General features: G+C 46.7%; 1 protein-coding gene across 1 annotated transcript in view; it reads right to left on the reverse strand.

Annotated features, from left to right (window-relative positions):
- LOC115462256 (bifunctional heparan sulfate N-deacetylase/N-sulfotransferase 3-like) overlaps positions 1 to 19,177 on the reverse strand; it is a gene marked incomplete in the record, with an annotated part of 197,607 nt that overhangs the window by 83,586 nt on the left and 94,844 nt on the right. The window contains 2 exon segments of the mRNA XM_030192266.1: positions 8,159 to 8,352; positions 17,624 to 17,725. Of these exon segments, the coding sequence (XP_030048126.1) occupies positions 8,159 to 8,352; positions 17,624 to 17,725 (296 nt within the window).

The raw sequence follows: 19,177 nt of genomic DNA on the forward strand, positions 1-19,177 counted from the left end.
GTAGTCATCACCTGGGAGGCACTGAGGCAGATTTGTTTTTGACAGGATCTCCAGCTGGTAAAACTGTAAATTGCCCCAGGGGCTTAGACTTCTCCTACAAAAGGGTTTCTTATGGATATTACTACTACTACTACTACTATTTAGCATTTCTATAACGCTACAAGGCATACGCAGCGCTGCACAAACATAGAAGAAAGACAGTCCCTGCTCAAAGAGCTTACAATCTAATAGACAAAAAATAAATAAAGTAAGCAAATCAAATCAATTAATGTGAACGGGAAGGAAGAGAGGAAGGTAGGTGGAGGCGAGTGGTTACAAATGGTTACGAGTCAAAAGCAATGTTAAAGAGGTGGGCTTTCAGTCTAGATTTAAAGGTGGCCAAGGATGGGGCAAGACGTAGGGGCTCAGGATGTTTATTCCAGGCGTAGGGTGCAGCGAGACAGAAGGCGCGAAGTCTGGAGTTGGCAGTAGTGGAGAAGGGAACAGATAAGAAGGATTTATCCATGGAGCGGAGTGCACGGGAAGGGGTGTAGGGAAGGACGAGTGTGGAGAGATACTGGGGAGCAGCAGAGTGAATACATTTATAGGTTAGTAGAAGAAGTTTGAACAGGATGCGAAAACGGATAGGGAGCCAGTGAAGGGTCTTGAGGAGAGGGGTAGTATGAGTAAAGCGACCCTGGCGGAAGATGAGACGGGCAGCAGAGTTTTGAACCGACTGGAGAGGGGAGAGGTGACTTAGTGGGAGGCCAGCAAGAAGCAGATTGCAGTAGTCTAAACGAGAGGTGACAAGGGTGTGGATGAGGGTTTTGGTAGAGTGCTCGGAAAGAAAGGGGCGGATTTTACGCATGTTGTAAAGAAAGAAACGACAGGTCTTGGCGGTCTGCTGGATATGAGCAGAGAAGGAGAGAGGAGAGTCAAAGATGACCCCAAGGTTTCGAGCTGAGGAGACAGGGAGAATGAGAGAGCCATCAACAGAAATAGAAAACGGGGGGAGCGGGGAGGTGGGTTTGGGGGGGAAAATGAGAAGCTCGGTTTTGGTCATATTTAATTTCAGGTGGCGTTGAGACATCCAGACAGCAATGTCAGACAAGCACGCTGAACTTTGGTTTGGATGCAAGGTGAGATATCAGGGGTAGAAAGGTAGATTTGGGAGTCATCAGCATAGAGATGGTAGGAAAAGCCATGGGATGAGATTAATGAACCAAGGGAAGAAGTGTAGATAGAAAAGAGGAGGGGACCAAGAACAGAACCCTGAGGTACGCCGACAGGCAGAGGGATAGAAGTAGAAGAGGATCCACCAGAGTGAACACTAAAGGTGCGGAGGGAGAGGTAGGAAGAGAACCAGGAAAGGACAGAGCCCTGGAATCCAAGTGAGGACAGGGTATCGAGAAGTGTGCTGTGATCGACAGTGTCAAAAGTAGCGGAAAGATCAAGAAGAATGAGGATGGAATATTGACCTCTGGATTTAGCCAGTAATAGGTCATTGGAGGCTTTAGTAAGCGCAGTTTCGGTTGAGTGGAGAGGGCGAAAACCAGATTGTAATGGGTCAAGAATAGCATAATACTAAAGCCCTACCTGGAGTGTTGTGGACTGGGCTCTTTTTGCTGGAAATACATGGTATCTACTATTCTAGCTTTGAAATTTAATAAACAAACTGCAGTCTCACCAGATTTTCTTCCCCAGCCTCAGTGTTCACTAAGTGAAAATCCTACTAAGTAAAAAAATGTAAAATATAATGAAATGTCCCTGTCTTCACCCACCTACACACAGACCGCCCTCTCATCATATGTTCCGATTAACTTACAGCTTCAACTCAATATATCATATTCACAGCCAAGCCTCAGACACCGTATATCAGGATTTCCTGTCCTCACTTTTCACATCTATTAGTTTAACGTGATGACTTTCTCAGCAGGTCTTATTAATAACACCCTCGACTGCTGCTTTCCAAAAAACCTTCTAAAAGGAAAAATAATCATCCACACTGTTATTTTATTATCCTGGTGGGTACTGACTTTATTTTCCAGGGCTACTATATCTCTGCTCATGGATTTCTTTTCAGTTCTCTGAGTTTATCCACACAGGCATGCAATATTTTATTTCTCCTGCTCTGCAGTTTCTTTTAAAAATTTCCTGCTTTTCCTTTGTTCCTTTTCCACAGCCCTGCTAAGCAGTACTGCCAAAGTTCATACACACACACACACACACACACACACACACATGTACTGCCAGGGTTCAGACGCACACACTCACACACTTCAAATACACACACGCATACTGCCATAGTTCATTCATGCTACCAGGGCTCAAATGCATACACACACACACACTTTCATTCTTCGATCACACACACAGGCACACACATGCATGGTTCAAGCTCAGACACAGGCACACACATGCACAGTTCAAGCACACAGACAAATACACCCATGAACACACAGCCATGTTCAAACACACACACACATGCTACCAGGGTTCAAATGCACATACACATACATTTTCACTCTTCAGACACACACACACACACACATACTGCCAGGTTCAAACACACACACAGGCACACACATGCACTGTTCAAGCACACGTAGATACACATATGTGAACACACATGCACACACTGTCAGAGTTCACGTGCACATACAGACACACACATGCATACACTTCCATGATTCAAACACACAGACACATACAAGCACACAGTACCATGGTTCAAACACATGTGCACCCTCACACACACAAACATATACACATACAGCCACGGTTCAAACACACACACACACACACACACATACAGAGCTACGGTTGAAACACATACCACACACACACACACACAGAGCCACAGTTCAAGCACACATGCACACATACATAGGACATAAGAACATAAGTATTGCCATCAAGTCCAGCATCCTGTTTCCAACAGTGGCCAATCCAGATCACAAGTACCTGATAGGATCCCAAAATAGCAGTGGATTTTCCCCAAGTCTATTTTAATAATGGTCTATGGACTTTTCCTTTAGGAAGCCATCCAAACCTTTTTAAAACCCAAGCTAACCACCTTTGCCACATTCTCTGGCAACAAAATCCAGAGATTATTTACATGTTGAGTGAAGAAAACGTTTCTCCGATCTATATTAAATGTACTACTTTGTAGCTTCATCCCATGCCCCCTAGTCCTAGTACTTTTGGAAAAAGTAAAGAAGCGATTCACGGCTACCTGTTCCACTTCACTCAATATTTTATAGACCTCTATCATATCTCCCCTCTGCTGTCTTTTCTCCAAGTTGAACAGCCCTAACTGCTTTAGCCCTTTCTCATAGGGAAGTTGTCCTGTATTTGCTTTCTTAGCTGCTGCCGCACACTGAGCAGAGGGTTTCAATGTATCATCAACGACGACACCTAGATCCCTTTCTTGGTTGGTGACTCCTAACGTGGAACCTTGTATGACGTAGCTATAATTCGGGTTCCTCTTTCCCAGATGCATCACTTTGCACTTGCTCACATTTAACGTCATCTGCCATTTAGATGCCCAGTTTCACAGTCGTAAGGTCCTCTTGTAATTTTTCACAATCCTTTTGCGATTTTAACAACTTTGAATAACTTTGTGTCATTAGCAAACTTAATTACCTCACTAGTTACTCCCATAGTTCAAACACCATAGTTCAAACACAAATACACAATAGAATTTTTTACAGCGGGGGCTTCTCTGGGTTGGCAGGCGACTACCATCTGTGCCAGTCAGACTCAGTCGCTGAGTGGATTATGTGTTATGGAATGTGGAGGGGGAGACCTGTTCTTACATCATTTTAGGGGTTCTGACGATGGGGTAAAGATAAAGGTTACTGTTCAAGGCCCTAGTCCCCCCCCTCTTCCTGGGACAGCTTTAATATCTCAGTTACATACCTAAGCAAAAGATTTTTAGGTGAAAATCCATCCAGCTGTAGAAAATTCAAAATGTGCAAATTTCTACTCCAAAAGGCATTTTCCAAGTTTATTTAAAACTTAACACAGGGGGTGGAACTACAATATTAATAGGAGAGCTGGAGGAAGGGAGGGGATGCTGTACAGAGATCAGTGTCTGCCTCAGGCTAGATGTCCTCAAAAACATCGGTGAAGCTAACGGAAAGCATTGGCAAATAGATATGTTTTAAGATCAGCTTTGAACTTAGGTAAGGAGAGCTGTAGCCTCAGGGATCCAGGAAGAGCATTCCATAGCCTGGGTCCTTGGACATGGTGTGTGTTTGTGAATTACCATATGATAACTAGGAACTATTAGCTGATTTTGCTGGGCAGATCGGAATGTTCTGGAAGAGCTGTCTGGAATTAGATGACATGAAAGGTATAATGGCTCACCAGAAGCTATTATCTTGGAAGAAGATAATAGAATTTTGTAAATTATGCAATGGCTGACTGGTAGCCAGGGTGCATCTTTGAGAAATGGGGTAATATGGTCGTATTTTCTGATATTGGCGATCAGGCAAATTGCAGTGTTCTGGATGATTTGAAGACATTTAAGCTCTTTGACCTTGAGTCCTTGATACAATACGTTGCAATAATCTAACCAAGTAATGACCAGTGAGCGGACAAGAATATTGAGTACTAAAGGGAGGATCAGGGAGCGGATGAATTGAATCAGGTGAAGCTTATAGAGACAGCCTTCGACTACCTTGGAAATTTCAGACTTGAAGGAGAGATTGGAGTCACGTATGATGCCTAAAACACGAACTGTGTCAGTCTGGGGAACTGGAATATCTGAAAGGAGGATGGGCATAGGCATGGTGGCACCTGTTTTGCCAGAAAAAAGGACAAGCTTAGATTTTGTAGGCTTTAAAACAAGTTTGTGGTCATGAAGTCAATTGGTGATCTTGGTGAGTTTATGATTTAACATGCAAGTTTCTGTAGCAATGTAAGTATCCAATGTGCAAAGTACCTGAATATCGAAAGTTGTTAGTTGAAGGGTCTGGGCTAATGTAAGAAGAGGGGTCAGAAAGATGTTGAAATGGGTGGGTGAGATAATAGACCCTTGAGGGACACCAGAACCAGGTCTAAAAGGAATGAAGGTTGAGTCATTGAAAGTGACTGTATACTCTGTTGGTGAGATAGGAAGAGAACCAATCTTAGTGTAGGTACCAAAGTGGCCGATAGAACTAAGGAGATGTAGTCTGCTTATCTATACTATTAGACTGCAAGACATATTTTTGAAATAGGTAATTTTTTATAAGTTTCCAAAATTGAGAATAACTTGAAGTAGTGAGTAAAAGAGTCTGAACATCTATCTTTACCAAGACGAGCAGCTTGAAAAGAAAAAAGGGTGTCTAATAACCTGAATCTTTTCACACTTTTTAAAAAAGGAAAAGTAAATAGGGTTATTGATCTCGTAGTTTTTTGAGAAAATACAAAATGACCTATGAAGTACAATGGAAATAACCCATAGATTACTCTGTAAATAAGACAATAAAATTTGAATAAACTCTTGCATGAACTGGTACCAGTGACTGAACATGGCCAAGACCGAGCTTATTGTCTTCCCACCTAAACCCACTTCTCCCCTCCCTCCACTCTATCTCAGTTGATAACACCCTCATCGTCCCCGTCTCATCTGCCCGTAACCTCGGAGTCATCTTCGACTCCTCACTCTCCTTCTCTGCACATATCCAGCAGATAGCCAAGACCTGTCGCTTCTTTCTCTATAACATTAGCAAAATCCGCCCTTTCCTCTCTGAGCACACCACCCGAACTCTCATCCACTCTCTCATTACCTCTCGCCTCGACTACTGCAACCTACTCCTCACTGGCCTCCCACTTTGCCATCTATCCGCCCTTCAGTCCGTTCAGAACTCTGCTGCACATCTTATATCATATCACCCCTCTCCTCAAATCACTTCACTGGCTTCCGATCAAGTACCGTATACATTTCAAGCTTCTCCTACTAACCTACAAATGCACTTGATCTGCAGCCCCTCCTTACCTCTCTACCCTCATTTCCCCTTACGTTCCTACCCGTACCTCCGCTCTCAAGACAATCCCTCCTTTCAGTACCCTTCTCCACCACCCGCCAACTCCAGGGTATGCCCTTTCTGCCTTGCCTCACCCCATGCTTGGAATAAACTCCCTAAGCCCATACGCCAGGGCCCCCTCCCTGCCCATCTTCAAATCTTTGCTCAATCCCACCTCTTCAATGTCGCCTTCGGCACCTAACCACTATACCTCTATTCAAGAAATCTCGACTGCCCCAACTTGACATTTCGTCTTTTAGATTAGCTCCTTTGAGCAGGGACTGTCCTTTTTGTTAAACTGTACAGCGCTGCGTAACCCTAGTAGCGCTCTAGAAATGTTAAGTAGTAGTAGTAGTTTATAAAAAACTTATCTTCCAATTAAGTAACCACTATGAATGATTATAAAGAACATATATTTATATTTTATTATGCGTATATACCAATTCTTTGCAATACAAAAAGTTCTTCCTTTTAGCATATCCTGCTTCTTCTAACACACATCATTCATACCTCACACCTTCAAAATTAATGTCAATATTATATCCACAGAAATTCAAGACCATTAATATAACATCAAGTAACAGTGTTTTTATCCAATATGTTCTTTCAATATTACTGGTGGTTCACTAAATCGCACTTAAACCTGTGCCTGAATTCCTCAGTACACGTTGTTTTGTTACATTTGTACCCTGCGCTTTCCCACTCATGGCAGGCTCAATGCAGCTTACATGGGGCAATGGAGGGTTAAGTGACTTGCCCAGAGTCACAAGGAGCTGCCTGTGCCTGAAGTGGGAATCCAACTCAGTTCCTCAGTTCCCCAGGACCAAAGTCCACCACCCTAACCACTAGGCCACTCCTCCACTGTTGCTACTATTTGAGATTCTACATGGAATGTTGCTATTCCACTAGCAACATTCCATGTAGAAGTCGGCCCTTGCAGATCACCAATGTGGCCGCGCAGGCTTCTGCTTCTGTGAGTCTGACATCCTGCACGTACGTGCAGGACTTCAGACTCACAGAAACAGAAGCCTGCGCAGCCTTCTACATGGAATGTTGCTAGTGGAATAGCAACATTCCATGTAGAATCTCCAATAGCAACATTCCATGTAGAATCTCAAATAGTAGCAACATTCCATGTAGAATCTCCAATAGTATCTATTTATTTTTGTTACATTTGTACCCTGCGCTTTCCCACTCATGGCAGGCTCAATGTGGCTTACATGGGGCAATGGAGGGTTAAGTGACTTGCCCAGAGTCACAAGGAGCTGCCTGTGCCTGAAGTGGGAATTGAACTCAGTTCCCCAGGACCAAAGTCCACCACTCTAACCACTAGGCCACTCCTCCACTGTTGCTACTATTTGAGATTCTACATGGAATGTTGCTAGTGGAATAGCAATATTCCATGTAGAAGTCGGCCCTTGCAGATCACCAATGTGGCCGCGCAGGCTTCTGCTTCTGTGAGTCTGACGTCCTGCACGTACGTGCAGGACGTCAGACTCACAGAAACAGAAGCCTGCGCAGCCTTCTACATGGAATGTTGCTAGTGGAATAGCAAAATTCCATGTAGAATCTCCAATAGTAGCAACAGTGGAGGAGTGGCCTAGTGGTTAGAGTGGTGGACTTTGGTCCTGGGGAACTGAGTTCAATTCCCACTTCAGGCACAGGCAGCTCCTTGTGACTCTGGACAAGTCACTTAATCCTCCATTGCCCCATGTAAGCCACATTGAGCCACATTGAGCCTGCGCTTCCCCACTCATGGCAGGCTCAATGCGGCTTACATGGGGCAATGGAGGGTTCAGTGACTTGCCCAGAGTCACAAGGAGCTGCCTGTGCCTGAGGTGGGAATCAAACTCAGTTCCTCAGTTCCCCAGGACAAAAGTCCACCACCCTAACCACTAGGCCACTCCTCCACGTTCACACAATAGTCTTTCAGTTCCACCACTGATAATGTTGTATAAACTTGATGTCTTGTAGTTTTACTCTTCTTTACTGTATTCGACTGTGTCCATTCCTCTTTTGTACCACAAAAGGTCCTCTTGCCAATTACAGATTTTACGTAACAGTCTTGTACTGTGTAGTTATCCTTGTGAGCTGATTTCCTCTCAACTTCACTGCCGTTAAACTGCTGGTAAACTCTACTGCAGGAGGGGGAAGGAATTCCGTACTCCTCGGGACTCCGTGTGGTATCCAGGGCCTAGAGAGCTTCCGTCACTGTCCAACTGACGGAGTTCCTCCAGTGGCCTCCCTGTTGGAGTTTGTGTCAGGTTCTGGCTGCACAGCACATAATTATCAATTGTTCCAGCCCCTGAAGCAGAGGAAGCAGTCCCCGGTTTAGTACAAGAATGACCCTTCCTCTTACCTATATTGGCAAGAGACAACAAGGTAAAAAAAGAAAAAACCCAAAGAAAAAGGCGCCATAGGTCTCTCAGACCAGCACAATTGTCGCCATTGTAGTCAAAAACTGACATATTCTAATCAATAAATGAAAAAAAAAATGTTTATCCTAGTTTTCTTATTTGGTCATTTTATTTTTCTAATTGTGTTGGTCTCAAACTCCAGTTTCTGCTTTTCTCTGTCTTCTCATAACTCTCTTGCCAGAGTATCTTATCTCTTATCTATTTGGCATTTCTTCTCTCTCCATGTCCACCATCCATATTACTACTACAACTATTAAACATTTCTGTAGCGCTACTAGACTTACACAGCGCTGTACAAATTAACATGAAAAGACAGTCCCTGCTCAACAGAGCTTACAATCTAAATTGGACAGACGAACAGACAGCTAGGGGTGGGGAAATTGCAGTGGTAGGGGTGATAAGTGAGGGTGTTGAGTAAGAGAGTCTGTGTCCTTATCTGCCCTGTTCAGCATCACTTCTATGTCCTTAATCCTATTGTCCCGCCATGTTCAGCACCTCATCTCTCTGTGTTCCTGCTCCTGTCCTGTCCAGCATTGCCCTTTTGTGTCCCTATCCCCCAACATGTGTCTGGCAACACCCCTCTGTGTCACTATCCCCCTCCCTTGCCCCTATCTAAACCTATCCTTCCCCATGTCCAGCTTCTTCCCTCACTCTTCTCTTTCTCCCACACCACCACGACCGCCTCTTCTGGTACTGTATGTCTGTATCCTTGTTCATTCCCTCCCCAAGATTAGCATCTCTCCCTTTCTCTTCCCTTGCTCCTATCCTTTGTCCTGCAAATCCAGCAAGTGTCCCCCCCCCCCCACACCAGTAGGTCTAGTATCTCTCCCTCTTCTGTGGTTCTTTAAACTTGCCGTCGGTTCCTGGCAGTGGCATTCAAGCCTTCCCTCTGCTCTGTACCACCCCTCTGATGCAACTTCCTGTTTCTAGTGGGTGGGAAATGGCAGAGGTAAGGCTTCACAGGCTAGCAAAGGCAGCATGTCTCGACTGCTGTCACTGCCTGCAATCTATGACAAGTTTAAAGGACCACCTGGGAAGGAGAAGGGACAGTATTAAACTGCCGTGCAGTAAAATTGAAAACAATATTAATTTATGATAAACTGTCCTGCCTTGGGCTTACAGAGACTGTGGCCTGGAGTTTATCTAGATTACTCTATATGGTCAAATATTCAAAGGGGTTTAACCTGGCAGGAGAGGCACCTCCCAGTTAAATTGGCCAACCACTGATATACTGTACAATGAGGGGCATAATCGAACGGGCACCCAAGTTTTCCTGAGGACATCCCGGCGAAGGGGCAGGGAAACCCGTATTATCGAAACAAGATGGGCGGCCATCTTTTGTTTCAATAATACGGTCGGGGACGCCCAAATCTCAACATTTAGGTCGGCCTTAGAGATGGTCGTCCCCGGTTTCAGCAATAATGAAACCGAGGACGCCCTCTCAGAAACGACCATTCGTAGTGCACTGGTCCCCCTGACATTCCAGGACACCAACCGGGCACCCTAGGGGGCACTGCAGTGGACTTCAGAAATTGCTCCAGGTGCATAGCTCCCTTACCTTGGTGCTGAGCTCCCCAACCCCCCCCCCAAACCCACTACCCACGAACTGTACAACACTACCATAGCATTAAGGGGTGAAGGGGGGTACCTATGTGTTGGGTACAGTGGGTTTCTGAATGGCTCACATTTACCACCACAAGTGGCCAGTGGTGGGAGGCAGGGCTGGTGGTTGGGAGGTGGGAATAGTGCTGGGCAGACTTATATGGTCTGTGCCAGAGCCGGGTGTGGGAGGCGGGGCTGGTGGTTTTGGAGGCTGGATAGTGCTGGGCAGACTTATATGGTCTGTGCCCTGAAAAGGACAGGTACAAATCAAGGTAAGGTATACACAAAAAATGGCACATGTGAGTTTATCTTGTTGGGCAGACTGGGTGGACCACGGCGGGTCTTTTTCTGCCGTCATCTACTAATGTTATGTTACTATGTAACAGGTAGGGGGGTGGGCCTGGGTCTGCCTGCCTGAAGTGCAACTGCACCCACTAAAACCGCTCCAGGGACCTGCATACTGCTGTGATGGAGCTGGGTATGACATTTGAGGCTGGCACAGAGGCTGGCAAAAAATATTTTAAAAGATTTTTTAGGGGTGGGAGGGGGTTGGTGACCACTGGGGGAGTAAGGGGATGTCATCCCCGATTCCCTCCGGTAGTCATCTGGTCAGTTTGGGCACTTTTTGAGGCTTATTTGTACATTTGGGAAGCTTGCCAGGTGGCCCTTGGCCTGGATTGGCCGCTGTCGTGGACAGGATGCTGGCTCGATGGACCCTTGGTCTTTTCCCAGCGTGACATTACTTATGTACTTATGTACTTGGTCGCAAGAAAAAAATGGACCAAGTAATGTCGGCCAAGTGCTCATCAGGGACGCCCTTCTTTTTTCCATTATCGGCCGAGGATGCCCATGTGTAAGCACGCCCCAGTCCCGCCTTCGCTATGCTTCCGACACGCCCCCGTGAACTTAGTCTTCCCCGCGGAGGTCTCCTGGTGTAAGAATGGTGCCGATGTGAAAGGTAAGTTTAACATGAATTCTCAACTTTTAAGAAAAAAATGTTTAAAAAATATTCATTGAAAAAACAAGTAATAGGAATTAGTATATGAAAAATTGGGTTGATCCATGAGGATTTGCGCCTCAACAATTGTTGCCTGATGCTAGGAATTATTGAACCTTGTGTTCATATGATGCGAGCAACATTATTATCGGATGATTCCCCTAAAAACATAAAAAGAGTTTAAAAAATTATAATTTTGAAATTTATTGCTACCGAAGGTTATAGTATTGCAATAAATATAACACTGAGGAAAAGAAAATAACATAGTAACATAGTAGATGACGGCAGAAAAAAGACCTGCACGGTCCATCCTGTCTGCCCAACAAGACAACTCATGTGTACTACTTTTTGTGTATACCCTACTTTGATTTGTACCTGTGCTCTTCAGGGCACAGACCGTATAAGTCTGCCCAGCACTATCCCCGCCTCCCACCACCAGCCCCGCCTCCCACCACCGGCTCTGTGCACAGACCGTATAAGTCTACCCAGCACTATCCCCCACCTCCCACCCACCAGCCCCGCCTCCCAACCACCGGCTCTGGCACAGACTGTTATAAGTCTGCCCAGCACTATCCCCGCCTCCCACAACCAGCCCTGCCTCCCAACCACCGGCTCTGGCACAGACCGTATAAGTCTGCCCAGCACTATCCCCGCCTCCCAACCCCAGCCCTGCCTCCCAACCCACCGCTCTGGCAACAGACCGTATAAGTCTGCCCAGCCCTATCCCCGCCTCCCAACCACCAGCCCCGCCTCCCAACCACCGCTCTGGCACAGACTGTATAGTCTGCCCAGCACTATCCCCGCCTCCCAACAACCAGCCCTGCCTCCCAACCACCGGCTCTGGCACAGACCATATAAGTCTGCCCAGCATTATCCCGCCTCCCAACCACCAGCCCCGCCTCCCAATCACTGGCTCTGGCACAGACCGTATAAGTCTGCCCAGCACTATCCCGCCTCCAACCACCAGCCCCGCCTCCCACCACCGGCTCTGGCACAGACCGTATAAGTCTACCCAGCCTATCCCCACCTCCCACCCACCAGCCCCCGCCTCCCAACCCCGGCTCTGGCACAGACTGTATAAGTCTGCCAGCACTATCCCCGCCTCCCAACAACCAGCCCTGCCTCCCAACCACCGGCTCTGGCACAGGACCGTATAAGTCTGCCCAGCACTATCCCCCGCCTCCAATCACTGGCTCTGGCACAGACCGTATAAGTCTGCTCAGCACTATCCCCCGCCTCCCAACCACTAGCCCTGCCTCCCAATCACTGGCTCTGGCACAGACCGTATAAGTCTGCCAGCACTATCCCCCGCCTCCCAACCACCAGCCCCGCCTCCCAACCACCGGCTCTGGCACAGACTGTATAAGTCTGCTCAGCACTATCCCCGCCTCCCAACAAACCAGCCCTGCCTCCCAACCACCGGCTCTGGCACAGACCGTATAAGTCTGCCCAGCACATCCCCGCCTCCCACCACCAGCCCTGCCTCCCAACCACCGCTCTGGCACAGACCGTATAAGTCTGCCCAGCACTGTCCCCGCCTCCAACCAACCAGCCCCGCCTCCCAACCACCGGCTCTGGCACAGACTGTATAAGTCTGCCCCAGCACGATCCCCGCCTCCCAACAACCAGCCCTGCCTCCCAACCACCGGCTCTGGCACAGACCGTATAAGTCTGCCCAGCACTATCCCCTCCTCCCAACCAACCAGCCCGCCTCCCAATCCTGGCTCTGGCAGCGAGACTGTATAAGTCTGCTCAGCACTATCCCCGCCTCCCAACCACCAGCCTGCCTCCCAATCACTTGGCTCTGGCACAGACCGTATAAGTCTGCCCAGCACTATCCCCGCCTCGACCACTGACTAGAGAAATGTTATAGCGGTCTGGGACAAGGGTGGTGACAGTGTATTGTTTGAAAAAGTCCCCACACAGAAATCTGGTGTATTCTATTGAATATATCTAGGATAAGCAGCAGGTACTTGTGACCCAGGTTGGCCACTGTTGGAAACTCTCTTTTCCTATCAAAGTGGCTCGCTTGGACGAGGCTATTAAATATCTCTTGATATCCCAAATCACCTATAACCTGTTTTATAAACAGATCAAACAAATTGTATCAAATAATACTGAATAGAATATGTAGCTTTTAGGGATATTTTGTTACTGTTAGGTTATATTTTGTTGTTCTTGGAAATGTCCAGTCTTCTTTTAATGTATGATCCGCATTGAACCGAAAGGTATATGGCAGAATATAAGTTTATTGTTAATGTTAACAGGATACCTGGCTTGATGGTCGAAACCATCGAGGATGATTGAAGATAAGTTGATAGTTTATGTTTGGTTGAAACCGTTGAGAATTTCGATATAAGTTTACCGCTAGGTTGTATCAGAAGCTCACAGAACTTATCGCCTCAGCTATACCCGCTGTTAAAAATGTGTAAACAAAAAAAGAGATAAAAAAAAGAAATATAAACAGATAGAGACATAAGGAAATAGAGGGGTTTTTGGCCAATGAAGAGTGGCTGTTCAATCTATTAAGATTAAATTCAGACCGCTGACTAACAGAGTAGCCTAGTGCAGCAGACTCTGATCCTGGGAAACTGGGTTGAATTCCCACTACAGCTCCTTGTGACTCTGGGCAAGTCACTTAACCCTCCATTGCCCCTGGGACAAAATAAGTACCTGAATATATGTAAACCACTTTGAATGTAGTTGCAAAAACTACGGAAAGGTGGTATATAAGTCCCATTCCTTCCCCCTTTCTTTTAAATCTCATCTCTTAAAAACACACACACACACACACACACTTCAAACATATACAGTGGGGGAAATAAGTATTTGATCCCTTGCTGATTTTGTAAGTTTGCCCACTGACAAAGACATGAGCAGCCCATAATTGAAGGGTAGGTTATTGGTAACAGTGAGAGATAGCACATCACAATTAAATCCGGAAAATCACATTGTGGAAAGTATATGAATTTATTTGCATTCTGCAGAGGGAAATAAGTATTTAATCCCTCTGGCAAACAAGACCTAATACTTGGTGGCAAAACCCTTGTTGGCAAGCACAGCGGTCAGACGTCTTCTGTAGTTGATGATGAGGTTTGCACACATGTCAGGAGGAATTTTGGTCCACTCCTCTTTGCAGATCATCTCTAAATCATTAAGAGGTTCTGGGCTGTCGCTTGGCAACTCGCAGCTTCAGCTCCCTCCATAAGTTTTCAATGGGATTAAGGTCTGGTGACTGGCTAGGCCACTCCATGACCCTAATGTGCTTCTTCCTGAGCCACTCCTTTGTTGCCTTGGCTGTATGTTTTGGGTCATTGTCGTGCTGGAAGACCCAGCCACGACCCATTTTTAAGGCCCTGGCGGAGGGAAGGAGGTTGTCACTCAGAATTGTACGGTACATGGCCCCATCCATTCTCCCATTGATGCGGTGAAGTAGTCCTGTGCCCTTAGCAGAGAAACACCCCCAAAACATAACATTTCCACCTCCATGCTTGACAGTGGGGACGGTGTTCTTTGGGTCATAGGCAGCATTTCTCTTCCTCCAAACACGGCGAGTTGAGTTCATGCCAAAGAGCTCAATTTTTGTCTCATCTGACCACAGCACCTTCTCACCAATCACTCTCGGCATCATCCAGGTGTTCACTGGCAAACTTCAGACGGGCCGTCACATGTGCCTTCCGGAGCAGGGGGACCTTGCGGGCACTGCAGGATTGCAATCCGTTATGTCGTAATGTGTTACCAATGGTTTTCGTGGTGACAGTGGTCCCAGCTGCCTTGAGATCATTGACAAGTTCCCCCCTTGTAGTTGTAGGCTGATTTCTAACCTTCCTCATGATCAAGGATACCCCACGAGGTGAGATTTTGCGTGGAGCCCCAGATCTTTGTCGATTGACAGTCATTTTGTACTTCTTCCATTTTCTTACTATGGCACCAACAGTTGTCTCCTTCTCGCCCAGCGTCTTACGATGGTTTTGTAGCCCATTCCAGGCCTTGTGCAGGTGTATGATCTTGTCCCTGACATCCTTAGACAGCTCCTTGCTCTTGGCCATTTTGTAGAGGGTTAGAGTCTGACTGATTCACGGAGTCTGTGGACAGGTGTCTTTCAATAAGGTGACCATTGCCGACAGCTGTCTGTCATGCAGGTAATGAGTTGATTTGGAGCAATCTACCTGGTCTGTAGGGGCCAGATCTCTTACTGGTTGTGGGGGATCAAATACTTATTTCCCTCTGCAGAATGCAAATAAATCCATATACTATTCCACATGTGATTTTCCGGATTTAATTGGTGATGTGCTAGCTCTCACTGTTACGCAATAACCTACCCTTCAATTATGGGCTGCTCATGTCTTTGCAGTGGGCAAACTTACAAAATCAGCAAGGATCAAATACTTATTTCCCCCACTGTAAACGGCAAGTGACCGAACTCACTTGCAAATGCGCAGTAAAGACCCTCTCTGTCCCGCTCCTGCGTCAATATGTGATGACGGGCGGGACACAGAGCGGGTGGTCTACTGCGTAAGGGGAGGACAAAACCGTCGTCGCTACCGCTCCCCCCCCCCCCAGGTCACCGCCACCACTGCCCACACCCAGTCGCTGCCCCGCCACCCACCTTCCACCCGGGCCCTCGCTCCGCTATAGAAACAGCGCCAACGCAGCACACAGCTCAGCTGAGCTGCCTCAGCCTTCCTTCCCTGCCTGTGTCCCGACACAGGCAGAGAAAGAAGGAGGGCCAACAGCAGCTCATCTGAGCTGTGTGCTGCATTCCCGCGCTGTTTCAATAGCAAAGCGAGGGCCCGGCCCGGGTGGAGGTGGCGGCGACTCTGGGGGGGGAGGGTGGTGGTGACTCCAGGGGGGGGGCAGCGGCGAGCTCGGCGGCGGGGGGGGGGGGGGCCTTGCAGCGGCGAGGAGAAGGGGCCTTTCAAACCCCCCGTCCTATAGTAGCCCGTTTTTTACAGGCTCAACGGCTAGTATATATATAAAATCTGGTTTTTCAATAATGTAAAAAGTTAATAATAATTGAAAAATAAAAAAATTTTAATCAAACATATTTAATAGTGGAGTCACATGGCGGGGCATTTTCAAACGGGGACACCCATCTCTAAGGGCACCCCTCCAAGAACGTCCTGGCGAAGGGGTGGGGAAACTCGTATTATTGAAACAAGATGGGCGTCCATCTTTCGTTTTGATAATACGGTCGGAGACACCTAAATCTCAACATTTAGGTCAACCTTAGAGATGGTCGACCTAAAGTGTCGGATGGTTGACATTAGAGATGGTCGTCCCCCGGTTTTGACCATAATGGAAACCGAGGACGCCCATCTCAAAAACAACCAAATTCAACTCATTGGTCGTGGGAGGAGCCAGCATTCGTATGCACTGGACCCCTGACATGCCGGACTCCAACCGGGCACCCTAGGGCGCACTGCAGTGGACTTCAGAAATTGCTCCCAGGTGCATAGCTCCCTTACTGGTGCTGAGCCCCCCAACCCCCCCCAAATCCACTCCCCACACTGTACACCACTACCATAGCCCTTAGGGATGAAGGGGGGCACCTACAGTGGGTACAGTGGGTTTCGGGTGGGTTTGGAGGGCTCACATTTACCACTACAAGTGTACAGGTGGGGGATGGGCCTGGGTCCGCCTGCCTGAAGTGCACTGCACCCACTAAAAACTGCTCCAGGGACTGCATACTGCTGTGATGGACGCTGGGTAGACATTTGAGGCTGGCAAAAAATGTTTAAAAAAATTTTGTGGGGGTGGGAGGGGGTTGGTGACCACTGGGGGAGTAAGGGGAGGTCATCCCCGATCGCACCGGTGGTCATCTGGTCAATTCGGGCACCTTTCGAGGTTGGCCGTGAAAAAAAATGGACGAAGTAAAGTTGTCCAAATGTTCATCAGGGACGCCCTTCTTTTTTATATTATCAGCGAACTCCCATCTCTTAATCAGGCCCCAGTCCCGCCTTCGCTACTGTGCCAACACGCCCCGTGAACTTTGGTCGTCCCCAACGGAAAGCAGTTGAGGACGTCCCAAATCAGCTTTCGATTATGCTGATTTGGGACCCTGAGAGAAGGACGCCCATCTCCCCATCTCCCGATTTGTCTCGGAAGGGGTGTCCTTTCTTTTGAAAATTCCCATGATAGTATCATTATGAAACCCAAATCCTGGCAACACTCCCAGGGAAAGCAGTTGCTTCTCATGTCTGTCTCAATAGCAGAGTAGGACTTTTCCTCCAGGAATTTGTCTAATCCTTTTTTACCTTCGGTCTGTCCCAGTAAGGCAACACTTATGTGCTTATGATCATCTGACTTCTGTAGGTATTGTGCTGTATCTGATAAAGATTATAGGCATCTATTTCTCATTATAAAATACTCCTGAATAGGCATCTAAGTTGGCTTTTCTGACCTGACCTGTTACAAGGTGTCCTTGGCAAGCTTTAACCTCGTGGCAAATGCTTGAAAATGCAAAAAGTGCCACCTCTCCCTCCTCTCTATCCGCATTCATCCTCATAGAAAGCCGGTCATTCTGGGTAACATCACAGATTATCAGAACATTGTGCTCACTAATTCCTTGCTACAGAGAGAAATAACCTGTCCAGTCCTTCTTTACCGCTTACCTGCCAGAGGGTCCTTCTGATCTGGGAAGATTTCAAAGTATTTCTGTGCCAGCATAGCCGGGGGCAGCGTCTGCAGCCTCAGGTGAGTCCAGCGCTGGACAATTGGCCAGATGAAGGAAGGTGTACAAGCCAGGCGGTCATTCCCGTAGTTTTGATAAATGGCTCATGAAGATGCTAACCTTGTGAGAGACAGGGGCAAAATACAGTCAGTTCTTTCAGTTGGCCACTAGATGCAATGTGGCCACTTTCAGGATCACTTTTGTTTTTTTCAAGAGTATTTTAATTCCAGAGGGAGGAAGTTAAGACAAAGGAAAAAATGACAGGTTTTGTAAGCTGCACTTTTAAGACAGACCTCACATGAGTGGTACTGCAGCTCTCTGGCAATTTCTGATGTCTCATTGTACAGACAAGTGCAGTGTACACAGGAAACAGTGAAATGCTTCAATTTATTAGCTTAAGTTTATCAATAGAAATCAAACAAATAAAACTGGAAAAGAAAATGATGATACCTTTTTATTGGACATAACCAGGTTTCTGATGAGTTCAAAAATGTCTGCTACACATGCACACACAAACACGGGATGAACATGCCATGTACAGTCACATGGATGCACATAAGTGAACATACATGCACACATACATACAAGACTCACATGTATGTACACACACAGCATGGATGAACATCCACATGGGCATTCAGTCAGATGTATACATGTATGAACACGGTTGCCACACACAGACTCATGTACACAGACACATGGTCAAGGTCACATGGATGCACACGTGAAGATAGTGCAACATGCACACACACATATGCATACACCACTACTCAATATACATGCACACACACATGGATAAATATGCACATGTGCATTCATAGTTAAATGGATGCACATATGCGAACACACACACACACACATATACATACACTATTCACATGCCTGCACACACAACAAATGGATGGACATGTACATGTGCATTCAACAATGTATACACATGTGAACACAGGCAACATACACACTACTCACATGCATGCACACACCCACATGGATGAACATGCACACATGGATACACATATGAACACAGATGCACACATGGATGCACACACATGTATGCAAACAGGCATGGATGAACATGTGCATTCACAGTCACATGTATAACATGTGAACACAGTGCAGGTGCACACCCCATGTCTTATCCTTCATCGCAGTATAACAAGACCAATTACACCATAAATATACCAAGCCACACTCTTCCTGTTGCGGATACCCTGAAACTCCTGGGTGTTACTATTGACCAAAATCTTACCCTTGATTGCCATGTGAAAAATGTTACAAAGAAAATGTTTTATGCAATGTGGAAACTTAAAAGAGTGAAACCTTTTTTCCCAAGAGAGATATTCCACAAGCTGGTGCAATCATTGGTACTGAGCCATCTGGATTACTGCAATTCCATTTACGCAGGATGCAAAGTGCAAACCATTAAGAAACTCCAGACTGCCCAGAACTCATATTCGGAAAGACGAAATATGAAAGCGCCAAACCTCTTAGAGAA

Source organism: Microcaecilia unicolor, chromosome 2 (genome assembly GCF_901765095.1).
Source record: "Microcaecilia unicolor chromosome 2, aMicUni1.1, whole genome shotgun sequence".
NCBI lineage: Eukaryota > Metazoa > Chordata > Amphibia > Gymnophiona > Siphonopidae > Microcaecilia > Microcaecilia unicolor.